This window comes from Lithobates pipiens, unplaced genomic scaffold (genome assembly GCF_037356315.1).
Source record: "Lithobates pipiens isolate NorthernLeopardFrog02 unplaced genomic scaffold, aLitPip1_a1.2 Scaffold_13, whole genome shotgun sequence".
Lineage (NCBI taxonomy): Eukaryota > Metazoa > Chordata > Amphibia > Anura > Ranidae > Lithobates > Lithobates pipiens.
Window position 1 is genome coordinate 103,663,334 of NW_027507718.1, and position 23,507 is coordinate 103,686,840.

At 46.4% G+C, this 23,507-nt stretch overlaps 1 protein-coding gene across 2 annotated transcripts in view; it reads right to left on the reverse strand.

The window, feature by feature from the left end:
- Positions 1-20,597, reverse strand: part of POLR1E (RNA polymerase I subunit E) — a 72,752-nt gene extending 52,155 nt beyond the window's left edge. For both annotated transcript variants that reach the window (XM_077475358.1, XM_077475359.1), the window contains exons 1-2: positions 20,479-20,597; positions 2,107-2,210 (exon numbers count right to left, since the gene is read on the reverse strand). In XM_077475358.1, coding sequence (XP_077331484.1) covers positions 2,107-2,210; positions 20,479-20,536 — 162 coding nt within the window. In that variant the 5' untranslated portion in view covers positions 20,537-20,597. The remainder of the gene's footprint in view (positions 1-2,106; positions 2,211-20,478) is intronic.
- Between the last annotated feature and the right edge of the window lie 2,910 nt (positions 20,598-23,507).

Genomic DNA, 23,507 nt, shown 5'->3' on the forward strand with positions numbered 1-23,507 from the left:
GGTTAAACCTTTATTAGGTAATAAATGGCGGGTGCCCTGAAACTATAAAAAAATAACTAACCAACCAGCGTCACCTGTAACAGTTATATGGTGATCACTGGTGAAAGGGTTAACTAGGGGGCAATCAGGGGGCTTAATGCGGTAGTATATGGGGGTCCCTGGCGCTATAAAAAGCTGCGGCGAACCTAAATACCTACCTGCCTAACTAGCGTCACCTGTGACACTAATACGGCGATCAGAAAAATGATCGCTTATTAGGCTGGGTTCACACTGGAGCGATGCGGAAACGCCGCGAATCCGCGGCGGGTTCCCGCATCGCATGCCTCCCGGCGGCAGTTCACACTGCCCTATGCGAACTGCTGGGAGTGTCAGTGAAATGTTACTGACACCCCCAGATCAGTTCGCATATCGCAGTGCGATTCTGCTGCGGGCCAAAAAAAGGGTCCCGTGCAAATTTGCGGCGGGTGCGGCGGGTGCGGCGAATGGCTGAACTCGAATCGCACAGAGATCGGATGTGATTTGCACTGCAGTGCGGTGCGAATCACATTCGTTCTCATAAACCGCTGCAATGTGAACCCAGCCTTAGTGACACTGGCGACGGGGGGTGATCACGGGGTTAAACCTTTATTGGGGGGGTTAGGGGGGTACAGGGGGGGTGTGAGTGTGCCTGGCATGTTCTACTGTGTGTGTAGAGTGTTGGTGCAACTCACCGATCCGCTCTCCTCCGTGTCGTAACGAAAAATACCGACAAGGAGGAGAGAATACATCACTTCCTCTCCTGTGTTTACATTACAGGAGAGGAAGTGATGTCACCGGGGATTTCTATTCGTCGGGAGCGATCGCGAGGGGGTGGCCATGAATGAATGGCCGTCCCCTCGTCCGGGATCGCTCCCGAACGAATACCGACCGCCGCAGGCACCGGGCGGGGGCCCGATCGGGCCCCCGACCCGCGGGAGGCAAGGGACGTACATGTAAGCCCTTATGCCTGCCCGTGCCATTCTGCCGACGTACATCGGCGTGCGGCGGTCGGCAACTGGTTAAAGTGACCGGTGATTTGCTATGCAGGGTAACAAGGCAGGTTACAACTAAAGGTTGTCCAGTATATCGGCCGATTTTCTGAATTTTTTAATTGGTATTGGCAGATTGTGCTGCAAATTAGGCCAATTCATTCATGCACTAGCCAGTTCACACAGGGGCGATCAGACTTGCGGGGCGCAACCCCAGAGAGCGCCACTTGCAAATCTCCTGTAATAGAAGTCAATGCAAGTCGCCTGAAGTCTCCCCGTTGGAGTCAGTCTCTCCAATCTGGGCAACCTGCCAAGTCTGAGAACATGGCTGAGAAAAGAAGAAGAGATACAATGTTTCTACTTATCAAAGGAATTAACTCCGGTGTGTAGAAGATCCCAGTTTAACCATTTAAAGACTAAACCTTTTCTGACATGTGTTGCTTACAAGTAAAAATCCAGTATTTTCTGCTAGAAAATCAGTTAGAACCCCCACAAACATGATTTCTTTTTAGCAGAGAATAAAATGGTATTTGCGTAGCGGTCTTTCACACACAAGTGTTTTGGAAAAAATACTACATAAATACTACATACTACAAAAAATAAAAAATTCTAAAACCAGTAAAGTTAACCCATTTTTTTTTCATCCAAAAGTTTTCACTACCTGTTTTTGTGTATTTAATATTTAAGATAGTTTTTTTTTATTTAAATTATACATACTGATTGGAGGCTTGTTGTGTTTAATAAATGTTTAATTTAAGAATTTTTCCGTATCACTTCTTATTACTTATAACTGTTAGATTTTATGAGATGAAGGGGAAAAAAAATATATAAATATCAGCCAGAAAAAAACCCATATCGATCAACCTCTAGTTACAATCTTCTTTTCTAGGGCTGCTGGCAGCGCATACCTGGCACTTCTGAGTATGGGGATAATGCAACTCACGCCCCTTTCTTCGGCATGTCAGGGCAGGGGCTTAACAATTAGCTGATTAGGCACGCAACACTGCCACACGACTTCCTCCATCTCCCAGCAGTGCATGGGCAAAGCACAGATTAACTTTAAAAAATGCTACATTTTTTAAATATCCACACACCATACCAGAATTCTTTGCCTTTTTGTTCCTGGGGTTTTGTCATCGTCATTCCTATATAAAGTGAAACGTACATCTTTGGGCGTCTGAATAGTTCCATTGGCAAACTGAACTGGGGAGAAAAAAAAAAAAAAAAAAGATAGATAAAAGCACAGAGATTTAAATAAGTAAATTAATAAAAAAAAAAAAGGGATAACTTTTAAGTATGGTTTCCCATAAATTTAATATGGACTACTTTAGAGCTAGTGTGCATTAATACTGCTACCCTATTTTAATTATATTGCTTCCCTGAACATGTGCCCTTAACCTTTTGCTGCCTTTCCCCCACCCCATTTTAAAAACACAGATGTCGGTATTCCCAAGAGCCTTTCAGGACAACCCTGGAGAGATCGCAGCTCCACCCCTTTTTTCAGGAAACACTTGCTGACCTTTCAATCCCTCCTCTTCCACCATGACTTCAGTTATTGTGGCCTCCGGCATACTGGAAAACAAAAAACACAGAAAAACCACAAATGACCATGATAGATACTTATACCAATTCTAAGCTAGAAAAGGGAGGGAAACTAGGGGTTGTCCTGAAAGCCTCACTGGTAAGTTTAACCAAGTCTTTCTCAGATCGCCTTTCAGGACAACCCTGGAGAGGATAACCGAGAAGCTTACCCTAGGGTGGGACTACTGTCTGCAGTACCTTCCTCCCGAAGGGCTTATCTGCAGCTGACAGCAAGTCCAACCTGTAGTGTTGGAGAAAAGTTGAATAACTTGACCACGTGGCCGCCTTGCAAATCTGATCAGGCGTAGCCCCGGCCCTTTTGGCCCAAGACACTACCATTGCCCTCGTGGAATAGGCAGCGATCCCTGAGGGAGGTATTTCTCCTTTAGCTTCATAGGCCTCTGTAATTGCCCCGCTGAGCTAACTATCCAGAGTGCTTTTAGAATCTTTTTCCCCTTATGAGGGCTTGAGAAGATTATGAAGAGGGCGTTTGATTTTCTGAATTCCTTAGTGACCGACAGGAATTGAAGAAGGCACCTCCTTACGTCCAAAGTATGGAAAGCTTCCTCACTTGCATTAGCCGGAGCCAAGGAGAACGCAGGCAACACTATTTGTTGAGATCGGTGAAAGTTTGAGGAGACTTTGGGTAGGAAAGCTGGGTCTGTCTGGGGAACCACCCGGTCTGGAAAGACTTTAAGAAAAGGCTCAGTGACTGCCAAGGCCTGAAGTTCACTGATTTGCCTTGCCGACATAATGGCCACCAAAAGATTGTCTTTAGTAGGGCTGCAAGTAATGATTATTTTCATAATCGATTAGTTGGCTGATTATTGTTTTGATTAATCAGTTAATAACCTTGGTATATGGCCCTAGTCACATCTTTTCTGCTGGAAAGTAGGGGTTTTACTAACTTGTCAGATAAACTTTTAGCCTTTAGAAGATCTTCCTCAGAAGCCAAGCAGTTAGGTGTAGATGGACTGCCTCTGGATGAACCACTGGTCCTTGTGTTAGAAGGTCCTTCCTGAACGGTAGTCTCCACGGAGGCTCTGAGGCCAGGTTTAGTAGTGTTGCAAACCAAGGCCTTTTTGGCCAGAAGGGCGTGATTAGGATCATATTGTTCCCTTCCTCCCTGAATTTTCTTAAGACCATTGAAATTAGAGGGAAGAGGGGGGGAAAGGCATAACACAGGTGGTAGTGCCATGGATGCGTTAGAGCATCTATGCCTATGGCCTGGTCTTCTCAGTGAAGAGAAAATAACCTGTGGACCTTGGAGTTCTGTTGACTGGCAAATAGGTCTACCTGAGGATAACCCCACTTAGTGGTAATCATCAGAAAAACTTCCCGAGTCAAGCTCCACTTTGCTTCCATCAGTCTTCTTCTGCTGAGTAGATCGGCTAACAGATTTTGGGAGCCCTTTAGGTGAATTACCGACAGGGAGGCTACGTTCTGTTTTGCCCAACAGAAAAGTTGATTGGCTAGATCCATAAGACCCCTGCTCCTGGTTCCCCCCTGCTTTAGGACATATGCTACCGCAGTCATATTGTCCGAAAGGATCTGGGCATGATGTCCCTTCACCGTATGGTGAAAGGCTAGAAGGGCTAGGAAAATGGCCCCGAGTTCTCGCCAGTTTGACGACCTCCGGGACTCTGCCTTGGACCAAGTCCCCTGGGCCATTAGGCTCCCCAACCCCAGGCACTCGCGTCCGCTGTTAGATGCTTGTCTAGAGGAAAGACCCAAGGGAGGCCTCTCGTTAGATTGGCTGAATCTTTCCACCACCACAGATCTCATTTCACCTTTGAGGTAAGCTTGATCTTTTTCTCCAGTGAAACCTGATGAGACCAAGTCTGTAAGATGCTCAATTGAAGTGGCCTGGAGTGGAACACTGCCATGGTTGAGCGGACTGATACTGATTAATTTGTTTGAATTTGCTTTAGTGCCACCTGGACTTTTTCCAACTTTGCCTGCGGTAAGAAGACTTTCTGGGGGACTGAATTGATTATATGGCCCAGAAAGGTCACTTCCTGACTTGGATCTAGGTTTGACTTCTCTAAGTTGATGAGCCACCCTAAGTCCCTGAGGTGTACCTGTGCTACCTGCAAATTTGTCAACACCTGCTCCCTGGAGTCTGCAAAAAACAGTAGGTCTAGATATGGAATTAGAGAAATGAATCTCAACCTCAGTGGCTCCAGGGCTTCTGGGCTTCTGCCATGATCTTTGTAAAGATTCTGGGGGGAAGATGAGAGCCCGAAAGGCAGGGATCTGAACTGAAGGTACCAGATCGATGTCCCCAGGCTGATTGCCAATCAGAGGAAACGTTGGGAGGCCTAGGCAATCGGAACATGTAGATCCCTCAGGTCTAGGTCTAGGGATGCCATGAAGCAATTTGAGGCTAACAGCTTTGTTATTGAATGGATTGTATCCATGCGAAAATGTTTGTAGTGGATTGACCTGTTCAAGACTTTTAGATTTAGAATCAACCAATACTTTCCTCAGGGTTTTTTTCACTAGGAAGATTTGGGAGTAAAAGCATTGCCCTTCCTGATGTTTCAGGACCTGGACAACTACCTCCTACTGGATCAGATCCTGTAACAGGTTCGTCATTGTGGAGGCTTTTGTCTCGGTCCTTTGGAAGAGCCGTAACGTGAAACCTGTTTGGAGGGGGCTCCAGGAACTCTAGACTGTAAACCTGAGCAATAATATTCCTCACAAACTTGCTCGAAGATGTTTCGCTCCACTGCGGGAGGAAAGCAGACACAACCTCCCTCCTACTGGCACTGGACTGTCACTTGTTTTTTGGTGGCTGGATGGAGGGGAATCTGAAGAGAACTCCTCCTCTACCTTTATCCTTTTGGGGGGCCCCCAATGGCTTTTGCGGTCCTTTCTACCCTTTCGGGACTGATGAACAGCACGAAAATTTTCCAGTGCTGAAGGCATGGCTGCCATCTTAATAGATTCGGCTGATGCGTCGGCCATGTATTTTACAGCCTTCAGGATCAATGGAGAGGATTCCAGAAGAACCTTCTGTGATGTTCCTGCCTCAACGTGACTTTAGTTTTTCCACCCAGCACTCGAGATTTCTTGCCACCACTGTGGACGCCATAGCTGGTTTGAGGCTAGCCGACACGGAATCCCATGATTTTTTTTTCAAGAGGGATTCCACCCTTTTGTCCATTGCATCCTTGAGTACTCCCATGTCCTCAAAGGCTAAATCTGTACGGTGTGACACCTGTGAAAAAGCGGCATCGACCCGTGGCCTTTTGTTCCAAACTTCTGACGCTTTGTCATCAAAGGGAAAACATCTTTTAATGGTCTTGGAAAGGAAAGGGCCTCTTGCCGGATCCTTCCACTCCCTCGACTGTATCTGACAGTACCCTATGGACTGGAAACAGCCTAGACTTGGTGTCGTCCAGACCCTGGTATATCTTATGAATCGACAACTGGACTTTCTCTTCAATATCCAAAGTTGTGTAAAATCGCTTTTAGAAGGTTGTCCACCTCCTAAGGACAGCTTATACAGGAAAAAAAAAAAAAAAGGGATCTACTAATAATGCGTGTAATAGATGTTGCATGGGGCTGTCCTCTAACCTCTGTCACAATGCATAACAAAATATGGGTCCCTAAAGATTGGTGACCCAAAGAAAAGTGAGGCTCACTGAGGAACAAAACACCAAAATCGCCACAATAAAAATTTTATTTATTAAAGGTTTTAGAAAACTTAGTTTATTATTTACAAAATACACCTATAAATCACTAGAACATGCTTGGAGGTTAATTCAAAAAGCCCACCATTGGAATAACCCTGATGTGTCCGCTGTTATTGATCAAAAAACAATGTATGATCCCAGCAGGCACAGACGGAAAGGAAACATATACACAAAAAAACAGCGCTTACATCGAACATAAAACAAAAAACATGTATGTCCGGACGCCAGTGGGATTTGAATCCTGTCCAATGTTTGTGCTATCAATAAGCATCCACTGTATGCTAATTAGCAATATAGGACCAGTATCAAATCCTCCCCCCCAGGTGGCTCGAGCCAAATAAAGGATAAGAATAGCCAGGAAGACAGCAATAGATAGCAAAGCCATAGAAAAGATCTCAAAATATCCTACCCACTAAAATCCAACAAACTAGATTTCTAAATCACTGAGTCATTAATGTTCACTATTCATAGAAGGGCAGTTCCTTTATGTAGTATAGTAAATCTGTCATTACAGCACAGGCAGTGATTAGATGATCCGGTGGAGGCACAGAGAGTATACAGATTAATAATACTGAACATCAATACAGGGGTTTTTCATATTCTTAACTTTCCATTTTCAGCATCAAGCACTTTTTAGCAGTGATAGAGTTGTTACTCAACTTCCTGTAAATACAGTCTCTCGTGCTGAGGGATATAAAAGTGCCCGGACAGTGCTATTTAATATCAAGCTGAAGTGCAATGTACTTGCAGAGCTGAAATTGAACTCATATTACTCCGCTTTGCCAGTGGATATCATTCGTATTGTATATAGTAACGCGGAGATATCTTGATAGGTTGTACAGTAGGTGCCGCTGATATTGTGTCAATCTCGCCGCTTCTAGCGGCGAGATTGACACCCTACGAGCTCCGCTGCGGGAGCCTGCGCCGAGCTGGCTCGCATCGGGAAAGGAAAAATGTTTATTTTCCTTTCCCGATAAGCGACAAGCATCGCTGGCCGGGTTGACACTGGTGCGGGGATCCGAATTGGATTCCCGCCAATACCAGGCACTGTGTTTGCTAAGGGAGAACTCCACGTCAAATGTTAAAAAAAAAAAAAAAAAAAAAAAAAAAAAACGGCGTGGGTTCCCCCTTGGGAGGCATACCAGGCCCTTAGGTCCGGTAGGGATTTTAAGGGGAATCCCAATAGCCGAAAAAAACGGCGTAGGGTCCCCCCAAAATCCATACCAGACCCCTAGCCGAACACGTAGCCCGGGCGGCCAGGAAAGGGGGTGGGGACGAGCGAGCGCCCCCCCCCCCTGAGCCATACCAGGCCGCATGCCCTCAACATGGGGGTTGCCTTGGGGAAGGGGGGCCACGCGGCCCCCCCACCCCAAAGCACCTTGTCCCCATGTTGATGAGGACAAGGGCCAGGGTTGTCAGGAGAAGGAGTAGGAGAAGGAGAAGGAGGAGAAGGAGAAGGCAACAGAAGACCGGGCCACCGCTAGTAAAAGAGCTGGAAGAAGAACCGAAGAGGGGGACAAGACCCCCGAAGTCGGAAGAAGAGGGCGGCGAAGAAGAATGCCAGGCTCCTCCGCTAGTAAAAGAGCTAGCAGAAGATAGCGGAGGAGTCCGACGAGAAGACCCCCGAAGACGGAAGACCCCCCGGAGCAGTGCAATAAACTATTTTAAACCTTGTGTGTTTTTTTTTTTTACTTTTGTTCACAGGTGAATGGGTAGGGGTACATTGTACCCCATACTCATTCACATAGGGTGGGGGCCCCCTTATTAAAAAGGGGGCTCCCAGATACCGATAAGCCCCCCGCCCGCAGACCGACAGCCAACAGCCAGGGTTGTCGGAAAGAGGCCCTTGTCCTCATCAACATGGGGACAAGATGCTTTGGGGTAGGGGGGCCACGCGGCCCCTCCTTCCCCAAGGCACCCCCCATGTTGAGGGCACGTGGCCTGGTACGACTCAGGAGGTGGGGGCCGCTCGCTCGTCCCCACCCCCTTTCCTGGCCGGCCGGGCTGCGTGCTCGGATAGGGGTCTGGTTTGGATTTTGGGGGGACCCCACGCCGTTTTTTTCGGCGAAGGGGATTCCCCTTAAAATCCCTACCGGACCTAAGGGCCTGGTATGCCCCCGAGAAGGCATGCAGGCTTCATGAGTGAGACGACATTATCGCCTCGCTCTGGCTGCTATAGAAAAATAAAATTTTCCTTATGCAGCCAGGGCAATGGTATTGCGCTGGTTAGAGGAGCCTGTCGCCGGGAACCAGCGCGATACTGTCGCGCTGGAAACAATATCGGCGGCACCTACTGTAAATCAGCGCGCACTAGTTCCGTTGTCGACCACAAACTTGATCCCAAGCAGCTTCCTGTGTGTTTCCTGTATATTTGCTGTCAGGCTCGCAGCCCAATCGGGGATCTTTGCCGCTGCACTGCAGCATGGAGTCTAGGCGGAAATGACGTCAACGTGTTTCACAGTAAACAGTGTGTAGCTTCATCTGGGACATAATGGGCATACGCTGGCACTCCTTTATATACTCGATTCACCTCCCACAGCCGCCAAAAATTAACAACCTAAAGGAGTACTCTCCGTCTGTGCAGCAATCAATCAAAACATACTTAACTCTCTGCTAGTGACGTCCACTTGAATATAAATTCCTCAAGAATATCTTTTCATTTGTAGCGGCATAGTACAACGAAAGAAATACATCTGTATCTCACATATATAGTGTAGAGCAGGTATGTCAATGAGGCTTTGTTATACTAGTGCATCGTATATAGATACAGTGCCCAAGGCACTCTTGAATTATTGATAATCCCCTCGAAGAGGGGACCACTTAATAAATTAAATTTTTATTGTGGAGATTTTGGTGTTCTGTTCCTCAGTGAGCCTCACTTTTCTTTGGGTCACCAATCTTTAGGGACCCATATTTTGCAATATCTAAGGACAGCCTATACCTGGAACTATGGCTGTCTTCCTCTTCCTCTGAATCCCTGAGGGAAGGAAGAGTGCTTGCCGCCTCGTCCTCCGAGTCCACACCCTCCGCATGTTTGGAGGTAGATGCCCTGGGACTTAGTGGTGGTTGCTGGCTGCTGCCTTGACCTGCTGGGCTCTGGACCAGCAGTGTCTTAACAGAGCTCAGGGAGCTTGCAAGCTCCCGAACTGAGGAAAAAAGATCCCTGTACTTCTGGGAGGATTCCTCCTCAATCAGATCTTTAATACATGATCTACACAAGGCTTTTTGCCAAGATTCTCGCAGTGGATTCTTGCATGAGGGGCATTTCTTCTGGCCTGGCGCATTTGAAAGTTTCGCTTTCCCCGACACAGTTTTTTAAAACTAAGATGGACAATGTCCTACTGCTACTGCAAAAGACAAACTAATGCTATCAATCGTGCTCACACACAACCACCACCAGACAGAAGAAACCAGACCCTCAGTGTTAACCAGAAAACCGCAACCAGCAATATACTACAGGTCCGAGAGAAGTTACCTCAGAGACTGTAGTGGCAGGCCCCCTTTATGGAGGAAACATAGAAAAAGAACATACAGCCCATAAGGAGAAGAATAAAGAGCACCGCTGTGCCCTTCTTACCTGGGCCTGATCGGTGCCTGCCTTCACCGTCGCTGACGATCTTTCCTTCATCATGCAGAGAGTGCAGCGGGAGCTGAAAACCAACAGCCGAATTTCAAGCTTCCCGGGTCTGGCGTCACTACGCTGGCCGGAAGCGGAAACACCGGTCTATGGACCCACCCCCTGCGTTCAGGGGACCAGAACCACTCGTCGCCCCGCCCGAACAGGAAACCACGTCACTGGCCAACTGCATCATCCGCCCGCCAGGGAGAAAACCCGGAAGCCTGCTTAGTGCCAGCATGCGAAAGACTCAGTTAGACTTACCGGTGACGGTATTTCTAAGAGCCTTTCAGGACAACCCCGGAGAGTGTAGCTCCACCTTGCAATCAGGAAACACATGCCCACTTTAAAAACACCTCCTCTTCCTCCATGGCTTCAGTTATTGTGGCCTTCCGACGCTGGAAAACAAAGCACAGAAAGCACAACACCATGGTAGAACTTAATACATTTACTAAGCATAACCTAGGGAGGGAAGTAACGGTTGTCCTGAAAGGCTCTTAGAAATACCGTCACCGGTAAGTCTAACTGAGTCTTTCTCAAATCGCCTTTCAGGACAACCCCGGAGAGGATAACCGAGAAACTTACCCTAGGGCGGGACTACTGCCTGCAGTACCTTCCTGCCGAAGGCCTGATCTGCTGCAGACAGTAGATCTAACTGGTAATGCCGGAGAAATGTCGAATAACTGGACCAAGTGGCAGCCTTGCAGATTTGTTCAGGCGTGGCACCGGCCCTTTCAGCCCAGGAAACTGCCGTGGATCTAGTAGAGTGGGCAGCAATACCTGAGGGAGGTATTTCTCCTTTTGCTTTATAGGCTTCTGTTATAGCCAACTTAAGCCACCTACCCAGCGTACTTTTAGAAGCTTTCTCCCCCTTGCGTGATCCAGAAAATATCACAAAGAGGGCGTTTGATTTTCTAAATTCTTTAGTAACTTTCAGAAACTGTAAAAGACATCTTCTCACATCCAATGTGTGAAAAACTTCCTCTCCTGCATTTGCTGGGCTTGCAGAGAATGTAGGTAACACTATTTCCTGTGATCGATGGAAAGTTGAGGATACTTTCGGTAGGAATGCTGGATCCGTCCTCAGTACCACCCTGTCCTGATAAATTCTAAGGAAGGGTTCTGTAATAGCTAGAGCTTGGAGCTCGCTGACTCTCCTGGCCGAGGTGATGGCCACCAAAAAGATTGTTTTTAAAACCACCTTCTGCAAAGAAGCTTCCTGTAAGGGTTCAAACGGTGCTCCCGAGAGACCCTGTAAAACTGTAGACAAATCCCAACTGGGAAAGTCTTTAAGGGCTACTGGTCTATTTCGAGCAAGAGCCCTAAAAAATCTAGAAATTAAAGTTTCTTTAGATAAAGTCTTTTCAAAGAAAACTGATAAGGCAGCCACCTGAGTCTTCAGGGTACTGGCTGCGAGACCCTTCTCCATTCCTTCATGGAGAAACTCCAAGACGGACACCGTGCTCTTGACCTTGAGTTCTCTAGAACTGCACCAGGAGTTGAACTTTTTCCAGACCTTCATGTAAATTGCCTGTGTAACTGCCTTCCTACTGGACAGCAGGGTCTTTACTACTTTATCTGAGAGACCTTTAGCCTTTAACAGGTCCTCCTCAGAAACCAGGCGGTTAGCTGCAGGAGTTCCACTTCTGGATGACTTACTGTCCCCTGGGATAACAGATCTTTTCTGAGTGGTAACCTCCATGGGGGCTTCGAGGCTAGGTTTCGAAGACCCACGAACCAGGGTCTTTTTGGCCAAAAAGGAGTGACTAGTATTAAGTCTGTCCTTTCTTCCCTGAATTTCCTCAGTACTAGTGGAATTAGAGGAAAGGGGGGAAAGGCATAGCACAGCTGGTAATGCCAGGGGTGAGCGAATGCATCCAACCCTATTGCTGCATCTCCTCGGTGAAGAGAAAAGAATCTGTCCACCTTTGAGTTCTGCTGGCTGGCAAAAAGGTCTACCTGAGGAACCCCCCAGGCCTCGGAGATCATCAGGAACACTTCCTGATTCAGACTCCATTCTGCCTCTAGCAATTTGCGCCTGCTTAGGAGGTCCGCAAACAAATTCTGAGAGCCCTTCAGATGCACTGCCGATAGTGAGGCTGTGTTCTGTTCTGCCCAGGCTAACAACAGATTGGCCAGCTCCATCAAGCTCCTGCTTCTGGTTCCCCCTTGCTTCATAATGTAGGTAACCGCTGTTGTGTTGTCTGACAACACCTGAACATGGTGACCTCTCAAACTCTGCTGAAATGCCACTAAACCCAGAAAGATCGCCTTCAACTCCCTCCAGTTGGATGATCTTTGAGCTTCCTGTTTGGACCAGACCCCCTGAGATGTCTGACCATCCAGATGGGCTCCCCAGCCCCAGGCACTTGCGTCTGTAGTAAGGCGCTTGTCCACAGGAAAGGTCCACACCAGGCCCCTTGAGAGGTTTGCCTGGTCTCTCCACCACCAAAGAGCCCTTTTCGTCTTTGACGAAATTTTTAGCTGTTTTTCCAAAGGATCCTGATGGGACCAGCTTGACAGAACCTCCCTCTGAAGGGGTCTGGAATGGAACCTGGCCCACTGAACAGCCGGGATTGCTGCCGTAAGCAGGCCCAGAACTGCCATAGCCATCCTGACTGAGACTGTCTGGTTGCTCTGTATCCGCTGTACAGCTAGCTGTAACTTTTCCTGTTTTTCCAACGGCAGGAAAACTTTCTGGAGAATCGAATTTAATGTATACCCCAGAAATTTCATTTCCTGTGAGGGGGTCAGGATTGACTTCTCTAGGTTTAGAAGCCATCCCAGGCCCTCGAGGTGAGACTGGGCCCTCTGGAGATTGACTAGGGCCTGCTCCCTGGAGTCTGCAAAAAACAAAAGGTCGTCCAGATAAGGAACGACTGGAATCCCCTTCAATTTCAGGGGTTCCAAAGCCTCTGCCATAATCTTCGTAAAGACCCTGGGAGAGGACGAGAGTCCGAACGGCAGAGCCCTGAATTGGAGGTGCCATACCGAACTCCCTACCTTCAATGCCAGGCGCAGGAACTGCTGCGATGCCTGATGAATTGGTATATGAAGGTAGGCATCCCTTAGGTCCAGGGATGCCATGAAGCATTCTGGGGTCAACAGCTTTGTGATGGAGAAAATTGTATCCATCCTGAAATGTTTGTACCGAATGAACCTGTTCAGGAATTTCAGATTCAGGATTAGACGGTACTTCCCTGAGGGTTTTTTCACCAGAAAAATATGTGAATAAAAACCCCCGCCCTGCTGGTTTACTGGGACTTGAATCAGAACCTCTTGCTGTATCAGCTCCTGTAACAACAGCTTCATTGCAGAGGCCTTCTCCTGATCCCTTGGCAATGTTGTCACATAAAACCTGCTCGGGGGTAGTTCTGAAAACTCCAACCTGTACCCCTGATTGACAACGCTCTTCACGAACAGATTTGGAGACAGCCTGTCCCATTGTTCGCGAAAAGCTGACAGTCTCCCCCCCACTGGGGAGATATTGTCACTTGTTCTTAGGGGACTGCTCTGGGGGAGATCTAAAGAGGACTCCACCCCTGCCTTTGCCCTTCTGTGAACCCCATCTGCTCTTGTGCTCCTGGTCTTTTTTATGGGACTGCTGAAAAGCACGAAAATTCTTTTTAGCAATCTGCTTTTTCTTAACTGGAAAAGCCTTCTTTTTATCGGCTGTTCTATCCAGCACAGACTCTAAATCAGGACCAAAGAGCAAGTCACCCGAGAAGGGAAGACCACACAGCTTGACCTTAGAGGCAGTGTCCCCATACCATGTTTTCAGCCAAACTGCTCTCCTGGCTGAATTTACAAGAGCCGAAGACCTAGCGGCCAGTTTAACTGATTCTGCTGATGCATCCGCCATGTATTTGACTGCATTCAGGATCAGTGGAAAGGACTCTAAGAGATCCTTGCGGGGTGTCCCCGCCTCAATATGGCTCTTCAGCTTCTCTACCCAACATTCCAGATTCCTGGCCACCACCGTAGCTGCCATTGCTGGTTTTAGACTGACTGACGCAGCATCCCAAGCTTTTTTAAGGATGGAGTCAGCTTTTTTGTCCATTGGGTCTTTAAGGATCCCCATATCTTCAAAGGCTAGATCCGTTCGTCTGGATACCTGCGAGAAAGCTGCATCGACTCTGGGTTTCTTGTTCCAAACCTCTGAGTCCTTATCTTCGAAGGGAAACCTTCTTTTGAGAGCTTTAGAGAAGAAAGGGGCTTTTTCTGGGTCCTTCCACTCCTTTCTCACTGAGTCTGAGAGGACCCTGTGGACAGGAAAAACTCGCCGTTTTGTTTCGTCCAACCCCTGGTACATTTTGTCATGAACTGACAGTTGTACTTTTTCTTCCTGAATTTCTAGAGTAGTGTAGATTGCTTTTAAAATATCATCTACTTCCTCTAGTGATAGCTTGAATTTGGAGCCCCTGCTATCTTCTTCCTCTTCCTCCTCCTCAGAATCCCTGAAGGAGATGAGAGTACTACCCCCTTCGTCTCCAGACTCTTCAGTTTCCACCTGTCTGGATGACGACGCCCTGGGGCTGGGCGGTAAGTTCTGAGGCTCGGTCTGTGCGGGAGGGTTTTGTATCAGGATGGACTTGACTGAACTCAAAGAGTTTGTCAGCTCTTTAACCGAAGAAAACAAATCCTTATATTGTTGAGATGTTTCCTCTTCCATCAATTCTCTGATACAATTTCTGCACATTGCCTTCTGCCATGAATCTCTGAGGGGGGTTTTGCAAGAAGGACATTTTCTCTGACCTGGTCTAGCTTTTCCTAGTGATTTTTCCTGAAACGACATACAGGTTTAATTCACTAAAAGCTCTCAACAACCAGTTGCTTAACACCAAGCCAGTGCAGAGACCCACCACCAAACAGACCTACTAGTGAGACCCCAGAACTAGGCTGCAAAAGGTCAGAGCGAAGTCCACCTCTGACCTGCAGCGACAGGCCCCCAAGAGGGGGGAACAAACAAAGACATACCCACAGTAAAGCAGAGGGTGCCAGTGCACCTTACGTACCTGGGCTGGACCGGTGCTGGGGGCGCCTGTCTCCGCCATAGCTGGCTTGCACTCTTCCATCGTTTGAGTGAGGCAGCTATTTTACAAACAGCTCTCATTTTAAATTTTCCCGGCCGCCGCGTCATCAAGGCCGGCCGGAAGCGGAAGCACACGGTCACCTGACCCGCCCCATGACCCCTGCGTTCCAGGCGCTGAACCACGGCGCCACGCCCCCTCAGAGCGCCCGCGCGTCACCGTGAACGACGCCGTCGCCGCCCGGGACCCGGCGCCGAAAACGGAGCCATGCCGCTGACCTGCAGCGGCCTCCGCCAGCAACAGAGCCCTCCCTGCGCTAACAAGCGGACACCGGGCACCCGACGCCGGCACTCCGAGGGTCCTTACTCCCGTGAGATGGCGGGACCAGGAGCTCCAGGAGTCCTCTCCCCGTGGAGATGCTGCTGGGGGTCAAAGAGAAACAACCTGCAACAAAAGGTAAGCCTTACTCCCCTGCAGAGAGTGTAGCTCTCCCTGGTTCAGGCACATGCTTCCTCCAAGGAGGAAACACAATAACTGAAGCCATGGAGGAAGAGGAGGTGTTTTTAAAGTGGGCATGTGTTTCCTGATTGCAAGGTGGAGCTACACTCTCCGGGGTTGTCCTGAAAGGCGATTTGAGAAAAACAAACCCAGGGCTCCAGGTGTCCGGAAGCCTCAACCTCCTGTTGGCCACTGCTCCCCTGAGCTGGAAAAGGCTGGGGGCTCCGGAATGCCCTCCAATCGTACCGAGAGGGAGCTGGGATGGTCGTACCGCTGCTACACAGAACCTCTCAGAGGTAAGGCCTTCCTACTCCACCCTGGAGAGAGGCAGGCCTATGGTTTCCACAAGTGCTTCCACTATGGCGGAGGAAACACAATAACTGAAGCCATGGTGGAAGAGGAGGGATTTAAAGGTCAGCAAGTGTTTCCTGAAAAAAGGGACGGAACTGCGCTCTCTCCAGGGTTGTCTTGAAAGGCAATTTGAGAAAAAATAATAATTTTAGACTTGAAAACTACTAACCCCCCCGCAAAATAATATATATTTACTAAAACTGGAGATCCTAAAGAACAACATGGTGGCGGTTCCAATTTGTTATGCCTAGCAATATTAATGCAAGTTTATCAAGCACTGAATTTTCAACAGACACAATATATTATCAGTTTTTAGGAGGATTGTGTCAATAGCCCCCCTAATACTTGCCTAATTCACCTGAGCCAATGGAGGGAGGGAGGGAGAGAGAGGGGGCGGGCCCGGGCCATGGCTCCATGTCTGAACGGACACAGGAAGCTGCATCTCGGCTGCCCCCATAGCAAGCTGTTTACTGTGTGGGCACTCAACAGGAGGGAGGGAGGGGCCAGGAAACTTCCAGCCCCCCGCTGCCTACAAGGAGACACACAGGTCCTAGAAGACAGTGGGACCATTCAGAAAGCACAGCACAACTCACGCATGTGTAGTAAGAAACAGGTTGTGAAGCTGCAAAGCTTAACTTCCTGTTCCCCTTAGTAAGGATGCCGGTGTTCTGTCAAAATAGCCAATTCCTCAAGATCTCCAATCACGTCATTTCCGGTTACTGAAAAGCATCAGTAATTGGAGATTTAGATGAATTGCTGTTTTGACACAATACCGGCAACCTTATACACTCCAGTACATGGTATTAGGAGCGGACATTCTTAGTCCGCCCGATACTAACCAAAAACATGGCCGCATCTGAGGCGGTGACAACTTTTTCCTACTTAGCTGCTGTTCTATCAAAACAGCCAACTCTTTGTTGTGTCAAAACAGTAATTCATCTAAATCTCCAATTACTTTTGGTTTACAGTAAATCGGAAGCGACATGATGATTGGAGAACTCAATGAATTGTCTATTTTGGCAAAACACTGACGCCTGCACCCAGAGCCAACAGACAAGTCAGCTTGGGGTGCCGAAGTCGCAGGCTCCCTGGACAGGCAATTGTCCTTATATTAAAAGTCAGCAGCTACAGTATTTGTAGCTGCCGACTCTTAATTTGTTTTCACCAGGGCTGCAACTCTGCTTTAACAAAAAAAAAAAAAAAACAACTTTATAAATCACTTTAAAGTGATTGTATTGCCCGCTTGGTCATTCTTACCTACAATAAGGCTTACCTGTAGGTAAAAATTAATATCTCCTAAACCAGGGCTCGACAAAACCCGGGCGCCAGGTCGCATTTGCGACCAGAATTAGCAACCTGGCGCAGCACAGCTGGGGGTATGCCGTCTCCGCGGACCCCCCCCAGCGTGATCGCGTCGGGCCACGCCACCGGCGGTCGGTAATTGAGCCCCCGGCTTTGAGGCCTTCTACGATCCTATGGTTCCTTCTGGAATCTGGCGCCCTCTTGTGGTGGCCGTTGGAATTACAACCAGCAATGCTAATGGATGCAATGCTAATTCCCCTGCCTGCCAGCCTATCTTCCTTCCCTTTACTCAGAACCCCTAAACATTATAATATATATATATATATATATATATATATATATATATATATATATATATATATATATATATATTATTCTAACACCCTAGAGAATAAAATGGTGGTCGTTGCAATACTGTCTGTCACACCGTATTTGCACAGCGGACTTACAGGCGCACTTTTTTGGGGGAAATGTATTTAATAAAAAAAAAAATAAGACAACAGTAAAGTTAGCCCAATTTTTTTTTTATATTGTGAAAGATAATGTTACGTCGAGTAAATCGATACCCAACATGTCATGCTTCAAAATTGCGCCCGCTCATGGAATGGCGACAAACTTTTACCCTTTAAAATCTCCATAGGCGACGTTTAAAAAAATTCTACAGGTTGCACTTTTTAAGTTACAGAGGAGGTCTGGGGCTAGAATTATTGCTCTCACTCTACCGATCACAGCGATACCTCACATGTGTGGTTTGAACACCGCTTTCATATATGTGTTCGCTTCTGCTCGCAAGCTTGGCGGGACAGGGCGCGTTTAAAATATATTTTTTTTTTTTATTTTAACTTATTTTTTTCACTGTTCTTTTAAAAAAAATAAAAAAAAATTGTGTCACTTTTATTCCTATTACAAGGAATGTAAAAATCCCTTGTAATAGAAAAAAGCATAACAGGTCCTCTTATATATGAGATCTGGGGCCAGAGAGACCTCACATCTCATATTTACACTAAAATGCAATTTAAAAAAAATTTGTCATTTGAAAAAAAATTAAAAAAATAAAATGTCCCTCTAAGAGCTATGGGCAATGACTTGGAGACAGGTGAGGGGCTTGGGGCTATCTTCCCCTCACTCGTCTCCATGTCAGGCCAGGGACAGCTCCGGATCGCCGTCACGGACCTGGCTCCTAACTTTTTTAGCTGGCTCCTAGATTCCAAGCAAATTTGTCAACCCCTGTCCTAAACCTGCTCAGTTTAGGTCCCTTTCACACTTGTGTGATTTGTCCTGTGACTTGGGACTGCAAATGCCAACTGCGGTGGCTCGTGCCGGAAAGGAGGACTCCCGTGTGCAAATATCCAGGCGGTTCCCGCCACTCTCAGCACCAGAGCCCGCAAACTCGGAAGAAACACAGAGGAAACATGTCAGCCCCCTCGACGGTGACCGGGCAAGTTGCTGGAGCTTTGTTCTAAGACGAGTATTTCATAATGTGCCAGTATGCGATGCATACTAGTATATTATGCTATTGTCTTGCGGGGGGGTTTGGCGGTTTACTACTGCTTTAAGCTCATATGGGCACATATGTGGGGTGGGGAGCTCAAGTACTTTGTGTAACATTTTTCTTTTTTAAATCACATGGGGGACCCAAAGTCCCCTATGTCATACTATTTGGTTGTAACGGTGTGTCAGGTTCTCTTTAATGAGACATCAGGGGTCTTTTGGCACCAACATCTCACCTGCCTTCCACTGAAGACAATGGAGTACAGACTGGGTGGAGAAAGAAAAGTACAAAAGTGTGTGGAAGTAATTGGGCAGCTTTACGATGGTGACAGCAAAAGGGTTAAAGTGAACATGTGCCCAGTTTATGGATAATAGATGTACATAGTCTTCAAGTGGTTGTACACCCCACTTTATTTTTACCTACAGGTAAGCCTATAATAAGGCTAAGGCTTACCTGTAGGTAAAAAGAATATCTCCTAAACATCATTGCAATTCCAGACACTCACAGCGCTGGAGCGTGCAAACCCAGGAGAAACACCAGGGGAACATTTGTCAGCCCCACAGCAGGGGGGGGGGGGGCTTCTTTCTAAGGTATTTCATAATGTGCTAGCATGCAATGCGTACTAACACATTATGCCACTGTCTTGCAGGTTCCCCCCAGTGGTTTACTACCGTTTTAACAAGTAGTAAAATAGCCATCCTTGACCTAGCTAGCTACATAAACTGTAAAGTAATGTATTCTTGAAGTGATATTAAAAAGCAATTTATTTTTTTTATTTTTAACTAGCTGTCACCTGCCCACCGTCAAATGACAGTGGGTGGCGCAGCTCTCGTTCTGGGACGTCATATGACGGCATCCCAGAACGCCCGCTCCCACACTGTGTTGCTAGGACACAGCGCGACCCATATCTAATATGGGTCATACCTCATATTGTAAAGCGCTGCGCAAACTGTTGGCGCTATATAAATCCTGAATAATAATAATATCTCTGTAAAGAGCCGCATCAGGGGCTCTTCAACCATGTGATCAGCTGTGTCCAATTACAGCCGGTCACATGTAAACACAGAGATGCTGGTAATTGCCTCTCCTCACACAGAGTGTGGCGAGAAGAGCCAGTCAGCATCATCTCCTCACAGGGGGATATGTAGTGTAGGGATCATCAGTGCTCTGATTGCAATATAGTGTCACCAGTGTGCACCATTACCTACCAATGCCAGCAATCAATGCCCACCAGTGCCACCAATCAGTGCCCATTAGCAATGCCAGCGTTGGCAATCAGTGCTGCCGATCAATGGCCATCAGTGTCACCCATCAGTGCCCATCCGTGCCACTTATCGGTGAGGCATATTAGTGCCTTCTCATCAGTGACACCAGTTCAGCCTATCAGTGCCACCTAATCAGCACACAACAGTGAAGTTAAAAAATTACTGGCAGAAAAAAAGTAAACAACATTTTTTTTTCAAAATGTTCGGTCTTTTTTTTGTAAACAAAAAAAACAGCAGTGATTAAATAACACCAAAAGAAACCTCTACTTGCGTGAAGAAAACGGCCGCGCAATCGTCATTCAAAGTGTGAGAGCGCTGAAAAATGGCCTGGGCAGGAAGGGGGTGTTAGTGCCCTGTAGGCAAGTGGTTAAATACCAAACAGGTTATACTTAGAATCTGTGTCCATGGGTAGCACGTTAGGTTATGACAAGCTGATAAAAATGCAGACCCCAGAACAATAAAGAAGTTATTACACCATGTAGGTATAATGCACACATGTAAACAGGTCCTGTGGAGGTTCCATGCTGCTTTCATGTCACATTATAACCAGTATAAAGTGGTGCAGCGCCAGGTAATGTGTAAGTAAGCAGCATTGCCTGCCTCCACTAATACTGCTTTATATATTGTTGTCTTACCGAGTAAAGCTGACTGCTCCGGGTCCCCCTTATACTCCCACACTGCTTTAGCAGCCATGTGTATTTCTTACACACGCTTAGTGCTCGGCACTTCCTTGAAAGCTGGGGGAGGAGACCAACAAACAACCAATGGCACACGAGTTACCAGCAAGATGCATTTTCTTATCCGAGGTATATCACACAGCGCCACCGTGTGCTTAATAACGTGTACAGCAGTTGAAGGTAAAACATTTTATTTTAATTTTTTTCAATACCAACGTTTATGTGAAAATGTGGCCTTTATTTAGCTTTTTTAACCACTTGACCTCCTGGAAGATTTACCCCTTCCCTTCACGACCAGAACATTTTTTGCGATATGACACTGCGTTACTTTAACTGACAATTGCCCTGTCATGCAACGCTGTACCCAAATAAAATGTATGCCATTTTTTTCCCCACAAATAGAGCTTTATTTTGGGGGTATTTGGTCAACGCTGCGTTTTTTTTTCTTTTTTGTGGTATAAACGGTAAAAGACTGTCAATTTTGAAAAATAAATAAGTACATTTGTATTTATTTTTTTATACTAGTAATGGTGGCAACCAGTGACTTATAGAGGGACTGTGATGTTGCCACAGACAATCGCACATTAATGCCTAGTACACACGTTCCAATTATCATATGACGTATCGTTCGCATTTTGTTGCATAAAACTAATAACGAATAATCAAAATGTGCTCTACGAAAAGTAAGATTTTTGTCGTATGATTCTAGAAAAACCTTCCGTTGTGCATAGCTATGTATCTGAATTGATGTCAAATACGTGTGACCCCTGTGTCTTTCTGGTTTATTTTCGTGTTTCTGATCATGCGTGGTGTTTGTCTATCGATTTTTAGCGGACGCGTACTGTACTGATTAAACAATTGTAGTACAATGGGCTGTCATTTTTTTTTTTTGTCAAGTTTTTGTGTTTGCCCCTTCGGATTTTGTTGGGCGGACTGTCGTGATCGGCTGTCGAAAGCTGTGTACTAACAATTAGATTATCGAACGATCAACCCAAAAGGGATTTTTATCATCCGATAATCGGAAACGTGCGTACGAGACATTACTGACACTTTTGACATTTTGTGGGAACCAGTGACACTAATAGAGTGATCAGTGCTAAAATCTATACACTGTCACTGTACTAATGACACTGGCTAGGAAGGGGTTAAACATCTTGGGTGATCAAAGGGTTAAATGTGTGCCTAGCCAGTGTAATTGTGTACTTTGTGAGGTTCTTTTATTGAGGGATGTGATGGATTTTCTTTCCCTAAAATCATCACACCCCCGCTGTCAGAACGGAGCTCTGCCTTGTTTAACAAATATTAATATAATTCATATTTTGTAAGAAAGATTCTGTATTATAGATTGGTGTGTAACACTCTTATTCTTCGGCACAAGTAAAGTCCCATAATTATTAAGTCTTCTCCTAATCCTTGGAAGTCTACTTGGCATACAGGATTTTGAGCATGATAGATGAGAGAGAAGGGGAGGCCTCCCTGTCAGAATCAGGCTCAGAATATAAACCTGTAGAAAGCAGCGACACCCTGACAGCTAGCTCAGACAACGGTGAAGACATTCCTGCTAAAATCAGGTTTACCCAACCCATTGTTGCTCAGATGCAGCAGGGCGCAAGTACTAGTGGTGCACTATTTTTTGGTGATCTGGCAAGTACTAGCAGCCTAGTACATGCCGGCCTTTTAGACACCAGCACTGCAGTATCTCATAGTCAAGTGGTGAGCACCAGCAGTGCAGTACAAGCTAGTGAGGTGGCTAGCACTAATGGCGTAAAGCAACCGTAGCCATCAAAAATTTGAGCACAAGCCAGTAGAGCCCATAGTAGCCCTCCAGAGGTGCTTGAAACCCTTAATTGGCTGCCCCCAGGTTCTGCAGGATTCTTTATTTCCCCAAATAGCCATCTTAACAACTTCCCTATGGCTTTTTAAAACTGTTTTTTTACCGAAAACCTCTATAATTTGAATGTGGACCAAAGTATTGTAAACTTTTTTGAGCCTAACCCTTAACATGGGCAATAAAAAAATAATGAATTGTGGTCATATTGGTCAACAGACCCGATTCTTCATATGTCCCTCTTCTCTGATGCAATGGCCAGGAAAATATATGAGATAACTATGTGTCTTATGCATTTCAGTGACAATAACCTCTGTCATCCCTGGGGTGACCCTGACTATGATCAGCTTGACAAAATTTTAATTCTCATAAATTACCAGTCCCAGAAATTTGCAGATGTGTACATGCCCCCCAAAAAACTCTGCATAGACGAGTCCCTTGTGCCTTTTACTGGCAGGCTTGCTACAAGTTTTTGGAAACTGAAGAAAGAAAATTAAAATGTATTTTTTATTTTCATTTTTCAACACCTTGTGACTTCAAAATACTCACCATGCCTCTTATCAAATACCCTGACCCTGGAGAGTATGCGTTACAAAAATAGGCCACTTGGGGGGTCTTTGTATTATCCTGGCATTATTGGGCCTCTAATACTGTGAAAGTTAGTCATGAAATCAAATGTGCAAGTTAAGCTCTTTAAATGCCTGAAGGTGTTCATTAGATTTTGGGCTTCTGTACGCAGCTAGGCTCCCAAAAAATCTCATACATGTGGTATCCCCATATTTAGAAGTTGCATGTGTTTTGTGGTGTAATGCCATATACTGTATGCCCATGACATGTGGGAGAAATATCTCAGTAAAGTGACAACTTTGTGTAAAACATTTTTTTTTCCCCAAAAACTTGTGGCAAAAAATAAGATCTTTCAAAGACTTAACATGCCTCTCATCAAAAACATTGGGGTGTCAACTTTCCAAAAAGAGGTAATTTGACATCTGTTTATACTGTCCTTGTATTTTAGGGCCTCCTAATAATGTAATAGGTAGTCAGGAAATCCAATGCATAAACAAGAACCCTTGAAAGCCTGGAAATGCACATTGGATCTTGGGTCCCTGTAGGTGGTTAGGCTGTAGATCCACATATGCCAATTGCACGTGTGAGAAAT